The 13484-nt window shown below is 40.2% G+C and overlaps 1 protein-coding gene across 1 annotated transcript in view; it reads right to left on the reverse strand.

The window, feature by feature from the left end:
- Kul (Kuzbanian-like) overlaps positions 1-13484 on the reverse strand; it is a 32555-nt gene that overhangs the window by 11097 nt on the left and 7974 nt on the right. The window contains exons 2-6 of the mRNA XM_022837345.2: positions 13120-13241; positions 11093-11394; positions 8685-8832; positions 3700-3776; positions 3025-3283 (exon numbers count right to left, since the gene is read on the reverse strand). Coding sequence (XP_022693080.1) covers positions 3025-3283; positions 3700-3776; positions 8685-8832; positions 11093-11394; positions 13120-13241 — 908 coding nt within the window. The remainder of the gene's footprint in view (positions 1-3024; positions 3284-3699; positions 3777-8684; positions 8833-11092; positions 11395-13119; positions 13242-13484) is intronic.

Consider the following 13484-nt stretch of genomic DNA (forward strand, 5'->3'; position numbering starts at 1 on the left):
TTGAAAGTATTTCATGTGGGCCTTAACATGAGTCGCGATTTACGTTCCGAATTTCATTATCTTCAAAAGGTGGAGGTGGACGGAAAAAGGTAAATGTCAGTTGTATTTTCTTCACCATTAAAGCAACCCGATTCTTACCTGGCCATTTTTGCAAAGACTAAAAATCGTCCGTCACTAGCGAAATTAACGGTTTACCGAAACGTACTGCCATTCTCTGATTTTCGCAAAGCCCCTTGTAGCACATTCGAAGCCATCGAATACTTCTTGCAGTCATTCATTGCTAACCATCCTAGAGCACACCCTTTTGTGTGTTCAATCAAAGAAGTCGTAGATTTACAAAGCGCAATTTACAGACGAAAATTACTGGAATAGAAAATAAACCATTTGAAAAAAAGGCACCCTTTACTCTGTCCACAAAAATAGAGTGATACCCGTCAACGTGCAGCCTATTAATATTTAGAGTATGAGGAACAATCAAAACCCGGCTACTTCCAGTGTACTTCATCTTGCACCTGTATACACTGGTGATAACTGTTTGAATTTACTGCAAGACTGCTTTATCACGTATTCAAGAAGGCTACTTCTGATCTTGTTTCCCCACCTGCACATTGTGGTATAAGAGCAAATCTTCATGGAAGTTTTTATGCGGTGCCACCTTCCCAACAGACCCTCAATAGACGTAATATTCCGTCGGCATGAGTGTTTTTTTTTAATTCTTGATCAAAAGCTCACCGTTATTACCTGTATGTCGACCAGGTACAATTACGGACAAGTCCAAAAAGAGGATCTTCGTGCATCGCTCAAAACACCTTGTTTATCCATAGATCGCGAAATCGTTGTGGGCTTGCGAGACCCACACATGTACATGACTAACCGAGCGTCATCGTTAGGTGGCAGAAATGAGGGTTCTCCTGCTACTCTCAATGTGTCGAGTTTTACGTTCGGCATCGCTGTTGATTAAGGCTCTTCAGTTACTCACTTTAATCTAGCGCTCATTCCGCGACAAACGTTTTTACAGGTTCCGCAAAGCTATCGTAACGTGCCGTTTTCTAAGTTCTATGGCGACCAACCGACCGTCTAAGCTGTCTCATCCGATAAGGTGAATGGCCAGCACAGTGATGTATATACAGACGGTACAACCATCGACACTGTTTAAAGACCTGACTTCTGAAAACTTACTACAAACTGTTTGATCGTTAGGGATCCTTCCCTAATCCGACTTGCGCTCATGGGACGCCACATTTCAACCAACATCTAATGTTCCACGACTCGTATCGTTTGGAGGTTCTGCGGAGATGTATGCCGCAATATCCTTAGTAACTTACAGGTTACTTAGCTGAAAAACTTTCAGCAATGGACACGGTTTCAAGCCCTAGCCAAAACCACGCAAAACCTCGTGCCATGAAACGACGAGTGGTTTTCTTTACACTTAGACAGGCGGGAACATACAAATTCCTCGTTATAACAGCCTTCTTCGAGACTAATTTTCCTCAAGGTAAACCTATTGACCTTTCTTATTTTCCTTGAGACGACTATCGTCAGCGGCCGCACGCGACTGTTTAGTTGACGACCCGTCGATTCGCCGCAAAAATTTCAATGGTTCCTTGCAGACTTCTGCTAGGTAGTGTAGCAGCTTTAAGCAGCCAACACAGTTGGAATATGGCACTACGGTTCGCCTAGACTTAACAACAGTGACTCCTACAGCCGGCCATACTACAGCTGCCCTAAAATGGACGGCTTCGTCGGTGTTTCTGTTAGGCACTCGTTCTACCCTTATATAGGAACTCATGCATATATATAGCTTGTCAAAGGCTATTTGAATAATTATTTTAATAATTTTTAACTATCTGTAGCTGTGACTGTAGCTATAAGCGTGAAAGAAATAAAAAGTTCATAAACGAAGATGCCGTCAAATGCTAAAGGTTAACGCTGAATAATTAAGTTTATATTCGAGTTATGAGAGGGCGCGTAGAATCTATTGGAGTTTGGTAAAAACAGGAACGAAAATAACCGACTGAAGACCACAGAGAAGGTAGCCTGTAGACCTTCAACGGATGTGCGGGTTGATGTAATTCTGAGAGTAAAACAAAGCAAGGATAATGCGTTACTTATTGACTTAATATAATAGGGATCCCATACTGAGTTAACAAACCCCAGAGCACATGTTACACACACAAATACAAAATACACAGAAACAGCCGAAAACGAGTGTGGTGCACTCTTTAGAAGTAAACTGCGTAACTATTATCAACAAAAACTACGCTTCAAGCATACCAATGCCATAGACGAGATACGGGTCAGTCTAAACGGGTTGCCAGAGATGGAACAGACCATCACATCGAGAGCTGAACAGGAAAATACACGACTGCAGTGTTAGTGTCGAATAGATAAATGTTTATGCTCAGAATAGATATCGAAAGCACTTGTTCTTACGAAATCCTTGCCAGAAGTAGAGCGGTTAATGTTACCACAAATATATAATTTCAAATTTTTGAATAGCTTCATATGTGATGTGGGGCAACACATTTAGTATGGTTATTAACGCGTGACTCCGTTTCCGCATTTGAATCATGGCCTCGATCTAGAACAGAGTTGAGCGGTAGATTCAGCCTCCATATTTACAAGATTCAAGTCCGTGTGATTTTGATAGCGTGCATGCTGTGTCGGTAAGAGACTCAGTGATATCTGTCCAAAATTGTCTTAAACAAGTCGCTGGCAACGAGATTGGGTACATTCATGTAGTCACCGAATAAATTGATGCTGAGAAAGTCCTAAACTGTTAATCTCAAAAAGTAAACAATAGAGGGAGAAACCTTAGCGTTTACCAATGTATCACTGTTCCGCATTATATGACTTAAAGATAATTCCTGCTTTTTAAGTCCGCCAAAAAAGAACCCAGATAAACCAATAGATATGTATTAATATTAGTTTATTATACAAGTCAACAGTTGTAGGCTTTATTATTGCCTTTATTGTTGTTGCCTAGTGACATCTAGCGAGTTATCATAAAGCAACGACTCTTACCTGTCCCTTTGTAGATGGAATTGACTTTATGCACGTGACGGGTCATGGCTTCAATGCAAGCCTCACGCGTGCCCATCCGCTCAAAGAACAGATGATCCGCTTGTAGGTAAAGCATGCAAGTAGTCTTTCGGGGGTCCACTACAACCCCACTCTTACCACCCGATCCCCGCTCTGTGGACACCCACATCGTCCGCTGGACTGATCGGATTCCATAACCAGATAACGACGAACCGTGGGTTCCCGTAGAATCTAACGATACCTAAATGTTAGGGGTCGTAAACCATTACATTCAGGTGATTGATTACAACAGCGGCCTAAAGAAAAACGTTGTCAGAAATACAGGCACGATTTTGAAATTATACGCATTCAGCACATATTAAATAGCTATGTGTGGCAATTTTTCGTTGCCAGTAATGTTAACATAGATGACTATTATAAAGATAGTGGTAACAAAATTTAATATGGATTATGTTAATTGTTTGAATGATTCAAAGTATGCGAGAAAATCGTTAAGGAGGCCGCACTATCCAGGTTCTGTAATACAATAAGGTTCCAAGCTAATCACTGACAAAACGTTTCACTATAGCACAGACTGAAGCACAAACAGTATAGATAAGGACAAAAACAACTATAGATGTAGGTTATATGTAGAATAAAAATATCAGCAGACAATACCTGTCGATAGCGTAGCATGTCGTCCTCCTGCTCGACCGTTTCAACGATTTGCATCTCACTATCGTTTTCGTGAAAACCTATAAGACGTAACAAAACGGATTGTTGATTCATCTTAGAATCTAGACTCCTTATTGGTGCCTTGAAAAAGGTAGCCTATTTCAAGTTTATAATTAGCTTCGATCAACGCATTTAGTGTGAATAAACTTCTAGATAAGCCCAACCCAATTAAATGAACCAGAGATCCTCAAGCCGAACTTATCCTTCGTTTAAGGAACATTACAAATCTCATAACTGGAAACGGACTAGGCAGTCTAATGAAAGCATTATTCCTTACATTGCCCGTTTGATGATCCAAATAACAATTAGCTCTTTACTCCATTGAACTCCTATAAAAAATGTTTTTCATTCTTGCACGGTTTTTTGTTATCCGTTACATTATGTATGACATGTATCATTATAAGTCTCGATCCTACATCCCTTTTTTGAGCCAATTCTGAGAAAGAGGGCTGAAGAACTCGTATTGCCCCTCGAACTTAGTTCTCTGCCGATATTAGTAGATTTTTTAAAGATATTTTAGAGGGAAAGAGACCTCTATACCAAACCACAAAAAAATTAAGCAGTTTTTTATGCTTAACCCCTAACCTTCGGATTCCATTTTTCATGTAATAGTCCTTCACACGCAAATGCCGTAAACTTAAATCCTAATCTAATCATAGGACACACAGGAAGCGAGGAGCGGATCTTGTGCTCACATCACATATGAACGATATTATCAATTCGATAGGACAACTGCTTGTGACTGGCGAAGAATATTGTACTAATATTGATGTTAGCAGAAAACGATAAACTACTCTAGCAGTGGCCGTGAGACTATCGACGTTTGTGACCGGGAGAAGCTGCTGGTTTATTGCAGTAAATCTGTTTATTGTGTGTCTTCATTCATACAGATTCTTTCTAATCGATTCACGTAATTGCGAAGTGTGCTGAGCGTCCGCCTGCATTTGATGAAAGCAAAGGTCACAGGTCGCAAGTCATCAAGGCCCTCCTATACGCGGTCAGCTGCTACGGCATCGTGCCCTTACTAGCTACAATGTCCGCTTGCCATGACTCATGAGAACTGTCTCTCCGTCAATATAGTGACCTCAACGGTGACTTTTCGATTTTTTACTGGATGATCCAGTTCGGAGCACCCAGGCCAATCCTACCCTCTAAAAATAGTCCAAGTATAACGTTATCTGTATGCAAGAACAATTATTATGAGGTGTCAACCCGATGACTAGCTTAACCAAACATGAAGCCATGTCAGAACAATAACACACTTCATCACTCACTTATTATAATAAAAAGACGGACCGGAAAGACAAACGCTGCATGCAAGATGCAGTTAATGAATTAGCGCACCCAAGAGAATAACTCCAACATCCATATTATAGGAACTGTCTATACCAAATATAAAATACGCAAGGCTTGCTATAGCATGAGAGAAATGTTCATTTCATATTTCATAACTGCGCTATTTTATGATGATGCTTCTTCTTCGAGGCACTTTTCTTTGTCTCTGAGATATATTTGCACCCGTTAACTATTTAAAAGTTGATACCATAAACGCGGATACCATCACTTGGACCTGTAACTGCGAAATTGCTGTGAGTCATGGAAAACATGAATGCTTTACAGATATGATAGCGGAGGCAGCTCGTCTGCCACGTATTTTGTAAAACATTTACTACTGGAAACATCGTGACCCGTTCGTTCAAATAATTTAGTGAATGGAATTTTGGACTCGAAACTGAGCCACGTGGAAGACACCTGCAAAGGCAAATAACAAGATGTGAAAGGCTGTCAGAGCCGACCTACCTTGAAATGCACCAATGTTGGCACTGGGGTTTGGTGTGTATGAAGGTATCATACCTGTTCACCTCAGTCCAATGAATAAGCTAAAAAATCGGGCAGATGGGTCCCGTATCAGTTGAACGGAAACAAAAACCGAGACACAGAGACGCTTACTACTCATTGCCCTCACGCTAGAACCCTGACCTATTCATATATCGAGTTGTAACTTGTGATCAGAGCGGATTAGCGATAATCTCAGATAAACACATCAATGAATGGATGCGAGACATCACTCTAAAACAGTTGTGTGTCTATAAAAATTTATGATGATTTCTTGGTTGTCTACTGTAGCTCTTACTCGCTGCAGTTTTACGAATCGTGGTTAATCGACTAGAGGAGGAGATGATGACTAAACGTTGTTAAGATCGACCAATAAAGTTAAATAACTTCTATCGTGCAATAGTTCTCGATCTCACATCGCAAAAATCACGGTAGCAAAGATGCGGTGGTGCATTTGCAGTTTTTCTGCTGTTCGCCATGCTTCACCGCTATGGATCATCGTTTTCCTGAATCTCAGCAACTTCCCTAGACGAATACTGTTCAGATATCAGCATGCTGTCGAAGTTGCCCTTCAAAACTTCGTAGATATTTGCACCCCAGGACCCCAGCATCTACTGGAATTACCCAGGTAAACGGGTTACCATTCAAGTGATAGATGGTCAGAGTTAATAGTGGTTGGTGCATGATTTAATTATATAACTATGCTTTGAAAAATTTTAAAAACTCAGTTCCCAGTGTCGCGCTTCATATTAAAAGACCTAGTGTATGTATATATTCGTATATATTAGGCCATTAAAAGAAAATCTGGCGGACTTTGAAAGATTAGCTTTAATTGTGTTAGAAGAACCCGCCTTTACTTTTTACACAGTTTTCCCAGCAGCTTCTGAAAAGCAACATACCTCTATATTATATTTGTGTTCACAGATATAATTTCTCTCGTTATGAGTTCTCAAGGTAAATCGATAGTGGGATACGGTTGCCCACCAGTTTTACTTCTAAGGACACGGAAATCCCCGCAATCATACGGATTTAGATCGGACCGAGGCGAGTTAAAGTGAATCTGCGGTATTCTTTTGCTCAGTCCAGAAAGTAATTAAAACGTATCGATAAGGTCTGACATTATTTCAAGTGACTAGACCGTGCGCTTTCGATTGCCAATACGATTTTTCGATTGTACCATACGCATTCCCATCTGTCCTGGAGTCAATTCGCCGGGGAGTTGTTTTTACTTAGCTTCCACATGTTCAGTATCTGGGTTATAAACCTCTAATTGTAATGCGTACGTCAGTTTTGGTCGACAAAATCTTGCTCTGTTTCTGTAAAAGGTCTTTTCGATCGCGGCAATGCGTTACGTCTTATCGTTCAACTCACAACATATAAGTGCCTATCGTCTAACCTTCAAGGCCCCAATCTCCATTCTTGAAATGGTTGCACCATTCGGGTACTGTGCGTTTGCTTAAGGCATCCTTGCTTAATGTCTTCGTCAATTTTCGAAAAGTTCCCGCGGTGCTACAGCTTACAAAGATCAAATATCTGACCGCTGAGGATTAATCTTTGAGACTAAAAGACATTTTTCCTTTAGAACTCATTTCATCTGGTTTCTTACTCGCCAATTTCTAGAAGACTTGAATATTTACCAACCAAATTTCGTCCGCTAGCAGCCCGTTATTCAAAAGTTATTCAGCTTCAGAGTCCACCGAATTTATTTGTAACAGCCTAGTGTAATGCCGAAAATGTACTGACCGTCTCAAAACAAAACTGAAATATATATTTCCTTCCATTTAAAAAAAACATTACTGAACTATATATGTAACTGATAATTGTCATTTTCCCATCATTGTTGAACTTCTGAGGTTTCTGGGCAAAAGATCGTGATCGATCTTGTGTATGTCCTGTGTGCAAAGATGTATATGGTCTGGCACTGGCGTGGCAAAAATCAACGCTTTTCCAACTATATTCGATCATTTTTTTCCACGATTTGTTGCAATCTTGTTATCTGTTGACAATGAAGATCCAAGTTAATTGATTTTGTCTCGCTGTATCAACTCATAACACACGTTCCTTTCCCGTGCCACTGAACACATTTTTTACTTGCATCCACTTTTCATTGGTTGTGATGAAATGGAGTAGAAATGGCTCGGTTTCGTTATCTTCTATAGAGTTTCATTGACGGGAAAACGATCATTTTACGTCGGGAAATGATTGTTTTACGTCGGTCTGTGTGGCGGCACCCAAACATCCAGCTTTCTTCAAACAGTTCAAAACTATTTAATCGTGTACATTTATTTTTTTAGCGATATCATGGCTACCCATGTATCTATCTGCCTTGTTCAACTTTCGCACAGACTTTTTCCGTAATGGGTCAACCATTTCGAGGAACATCTTTCATGTCGAAGCCTTCCGAGCGAAGGCGGCAGGAACATCTTTGAGCCACTTTTATTGCTAATGAACCTTAATCATAAACAGCGAATTGTACCAGGCAGCATTTGCGCCTTTATCGTAATAAAGCTGTAAAGTATAGCGGATTGTTGCAGAAATATAATTTATCTTTAAGGTACTCTATCTCAAGTCCTTCCGTCAATTTTAGCGCATTCACTACTACCAAATATAAGCTTTCAAATGACATTGAAGCGACCCTACGCAATCATACGAGACATGTGAGCCAAGAGATACTTAGCTAAAATCTGTGGGTTATGCTGACGATAATCTTATTGTTAGTACTGGTACATTATGATCGAAGATTTACTTATGGAAGAAGCACGCTCCTAGCCCTGATCGAGTGGCTAGTTAAAAGCGGTCGGGGATAGCCCTAAAAAATAGTGGGCTTTTCTACTGGTTCTAATGGATGAACACTCATTTACATCGATTATTGTATAAAAACACAATTGGTATTTTCAAACCGAAAGCATCTGAAAACTACAAGTGCCATACAGCTACGTTCTCTAGGGAGATATCTCTAAATACACGTAACTATTTGATGGTATTTAAAGCAAACTTACTAAGACTTTCTGTCAACTTCAACACAAGCTATTCGCTTTGTAGATTTTTACGCAATGCACATGTCGCCGTATTTGAAGTGGGCTGTAACTTACCGGAAGGATCTTTCCGCCTCCTATTAAGATAGCTCGTTTGGCGTGCTGACGACGGCGGCAGGAGCTTAATAAGTGGGTGCCTTTTAATTTCACCGTCCAATGTGATTGAACCACACGACGAATTCTGAGGAAATCGGACATCTGAACCCTGAAATGGAAGGGATCAACGTAACTGCGACTTGTTGGATCAGCATGATGTTATATTTCTCCTTCCTGTGTCACTAAAGCCGCTCTTAGCGTTCTTGGGTGCACATTCTGCATGAATCCAATGACGGGCAAAGAGAAAAAGATGTCGTGTTGCTATGATTTTTTTTGTAGATCCCTTCGCTCTTAAGCAGTACAGAACCTCTCACAGTAGCGAATTCACTGAATCACCGCCCAGACCTACTAAGATTGATGTAATTACAAACTTAAAATTAACATCGTAAGCTTTCTCGGTTATCGCTGTAGATACTAGATAAGTAACTGTAATGCCAACGATAGTGTAGTCAAGTTACGTTCGCGTCACAGAATCGCCACTCTGGTCTTTGCATCAAACGAAATCCATATGCACGAGCAATAATACGATAGCAGACCGTGAAGGGAGCCGTGACAGCGATCTGGCGTCAGCCTGCACCACTTAGTGTTGGCCGTCGAGTTCACAGAGAATACATGCAGCCCTTTGGGCAGGTGTAACGAAACCAGTGATTATGGGCGTCAGTAAAGGCTGACTGTCCCGGCCACCCTAGCTCGGCCTGGTAAGGCCGACGCTTCGCCCTTTATATCCGACGCGACACTATGAGCTGATATACCATAACCAGAAGAGCTCGAGCGGCACATATAATACTCACAGCTTGAATCGATCGCAGCATTACCGAAACTGCAGTTGTCAGAAGAAAGTAAAGTGGACTCCAATAGTCGTTGTGCTTGAAAAACAGTAACCAGTTACTTGCACGTACAACTTGTTGTATTGTGTACTAATTTTGGCTGGCCTTGTATGCTCCTACAGATGCCTGCTTGTGGACTCGTGTAGTGATAATATGCGATACGACTGTGCTTCGTTACCCTCCTTCCCCCCCATGTGACGTAATGAACCTGTTCTTCTTTTACTTATTCAAGAACGTAGGATGTAGGAGGAACGTAGAATGTCTTCCTAGACCGTATATATATCCAAGCGCTGCTCTTTCAAATTACCCACTGGAAAACACTTAAGCCGTTTATGGTACTTTCTACCAGGCATCGCCATTGCATCGCTTATAGATGCCGCCATTTTTCTAAACAGCGACGCCACAACGCGGATATACGATAAGGTCTCTAACATACAAACACTCACGCACGAAAACACATGTATAGTAGTACATAAAAGGTTCCATGCAGACACCTCGCACGTTTATTCGTCATGGTTAAAACACGCTACCATATGTCGTGTTGAATAAACATTAGGCGGACTGCGTCTAATGTATTATTTGTCTCCTATTGTAAATTTTAATATTTTAGTTTTATGTACAATTTTTTGCCTATAATAATCGCCTGAAGGTACGTCAAGGACGATGACTGAATGAATCAAAAGGAGGTCTATTGGGACTGGAAACCATGTACTAGGCCATTTAGGCAGGAAGGTCAGTTGTTACAGCTACGAAATTGCTTAAGCTACATAAAAATACTACTGGCGAAGCCTCCTCCAACAACTTATAATTTAACATAACGGTCTACCACAGCGTTCATCATGTACTTAAAACCTGTCCTAGGATCATGCCTTAACGGCATATGTCAGAATTGCAAAAATAAAAAAAGGAATCAATTCTTAAATAAACTTACCAGATAATTACTGAAAGCTTAATTTATAGCGCAAGTTGAAACAAACGCAAATTACACTCGGGTCAGGGCCCAATAAAGCCGTTACACTATAAAATGCGACTTCAATATCATTATTTACAACATAAGCCATACAATAGTTAAAAAGAATACAGAGCCATATGAGAAATCGGTCGGAGCACAATGGTAGCATCGAAATTTTCTCGAAGGAAGAAATTTTTAGCAGTACCCACTACGCACTTCCGCGATTGACATCGGAGATCACTATATCATCTTATCTCAAATCAGTATTATTAAAAATTATGCCGAAATCACTGAAGTCATGATGACATTATCTAGTAAATTTCAAATAATTAAAATTTACTAGATAATGTTTAGCTTTGATCAGTTACTGGAAGCCTCACACGTGGTCTCCGGCGGCTTTACATTTTTAAGCATATTTATTGAGATACATAATCAATTAGCTTGTGAACTTAGCGGAACCTAACGGTTTCGTAAGCTATATATAATCTGCATACGTTATTTTTCCAGATCACAGTCTACGTATGACGATGTAACCGTACGTGGGTATTGTTACATTATAATACGACTAACGTCTTATGAGCTAAACCTACCTTATATATCACACTGTGAAAGATGGGGTCACCGCTGGAGGTCGTGGTCCCGCTGAAAGTGGCGTTATATTTGTTTTTATATTGTTTTTTTTTTGATTGAAAATCACTTCCCGTATCCTCAGCCACTTGTTTTTCGCTTGCTGTTTCAAGGTCTCGTGAGTGATCCCTGTACAGATGAATGGCTCCATCGGCGAAGTACCGATGAGCAGGTTCAATGAAGAATTCTTCCCCCCCATCCCTGATAACTCCATCAAATAGGCCTTCTGTCGTAATAACACCCTGTACCTCCGAATCAGCACGACCTGCATTATCCAACACCAACAAATTGTTGACAATATTAACCAACCATGTTATATATGTGGTCTTAAGCTTGCGCATAAACGAATGCTTACCAAGGAGATCTTCACATATACTTGAGCTTCAACACCGACGCACGAACCATAGCTTAGATTGTGAATGGATTTATTGGCAAAACGCATCATAGAGGGAGGACTCTGTAAACTTTGCTCAGTGCCTTTATGACACGTATATATAGCTATCTTGAAAACCCGAAATATATAATAGAGAGAGAGAGAGAGAGTGAGAGAGGGAGAGAGAGAGACAGGGCCAAACGTTAGTAGGAAAATTGTAAATTATCACAGTAAAGAACATATTCAACTGTGCAGCACATTTGTAACGGAAAGATGCTAATTATGTCTCTACACTTCCTGTAACATTAAGTTGCCTACTACAACCATAGCACTATTATATGTTTACGATAGAGTAGCTGAAACAATCACCACTGCGGTCAATCAAATTAGATGACCAGCACAAAACATCTGATTTATAGCACTCAAAGTACATCGCTACTGACTTTTAAACTGTTATACGATAACTCACGAAGTAAGTTTTCGAAGGAGACATAGTAGTGCCACGACTGAGTGCTAAATTAGAAAATGAAAGATTATTGATTACAGATCGGCATTTTACGCTTCCCTTATTTCGTTTTCCTCAAAATTTAAGGTTATCTTTTGGCCTTTCGTTGTTTACATCTAAAAGAATACACGGAACAGGCAATAGGTGCAACAGTCCATGTAACAGCCGTAAAACGACACCTACCGCTTGTCGTTTGAGGCGCCGCTGGGCCTTCTTTTGTAAAACTATAGATACAATTCTTTCTAAAAACGAATTATCTGTTTGTGTTGCTCGTCTCGAATAGCTAGGAACTGTATTTTTTGAACTTCATTGAAACAACATATCACCGAGCTCAATACATTATCTATGATACTTTAGACGACGAGTTGAATCCAGTGAAATTGCAGCGGACAAGATATTTAGGACTGTGCTTCGTCAGCAGACCTGTTATTATCGGATTTGAGAGGCACTCTTAACCCAGATCACAGTAATACTAACAGTTTCGTACTGTAGGAATTATGCAGACGGTATTAGGAAGCTCAGCTCACAGATGTGTTGTACTGTTAAATCTACTTTTTATCATAATTATTTATGTATCTTCTGTTGTTTTACTAGATCTTAGATACAAACTTTCCAACTACCAAGAGATTCTGCATATATGGTGCGCTTTCCAAATGTCTCGGTCACGAGCGGCTGAGACACGTACATACATTTAGGAAGCCTGAATATTAATGAAATCAGGCTTTTTCGATTACAGATATATTTGTATATATGCCTTTTATTTACTATATTGTTCACAGTACTGTATAGAGTGTACTGTTTTCAAGGATACGAGACAGATTTGATCAACCGGCGACTACAATCAATCTACCATTTTTCACGCCATCTACTCCAGCCTAAAGATCCGAGTGACTGATAGAGAAGAAATAATTCTGTGACGTGCACAGAAGCCATCAGGCAGGAAAAATGGCAAATCCATTATAAAGTAAAGGAAATAGTCAGGTGTTTATGAGGTGGGCATAGACTGGACCATTATTTCCATGCAATTATAGATAGACTAAAGTAGCAAAAATAATCTGTAAAGATTTTGGTTGTCCTTTCTATACAGCAAGCTCTGTATAATATTCACGAACCCTGCAGGACGCCACGGACAACGCTTGCCGTGTCGTACCAAACCCGGCGTCCATCTTCAATAACCTCCACATCTCGTGCAAAGACCTCATCTGGTGCTAAGTCGAGACGCAATTTGAATTTCCTGCAAAATACAACAACAATGAATTCCTGGATGTGTCTGCCTGTTAGGGTTTAGTTATATTCTAAGACGGGTAAAACTTCTATCGGCATATATGTGAAGTTATAAATCAGGGCAAATCTTATTCGCTTATTGTAATTGTGGGTAGGCCTAGATATCATAATAGGCTGTAAAGAGCGAACTGTTCGCAAAAGCACCTTAGAATAGATTTTGCTTTTGTTACACGTTTAACCGATTATGGTAGGA

Source organism: Varroa jacobsoni, unplaced genomic scaffold (assembly GCF_002532875.2).
Source record: "Varroa jacobsoni isolate VJ856 unplaced genomic scaffold, vjacob_1.0 scaffold_74, whole genome shotgun sequence".
In the NCBI taxonomy this organism is placed as follows: Eukaryota; Metazoa; Arthropoda; class Arachnida; order Mesostigmata; family Varroidae; genus Varroa; species Varroa jacobsoni.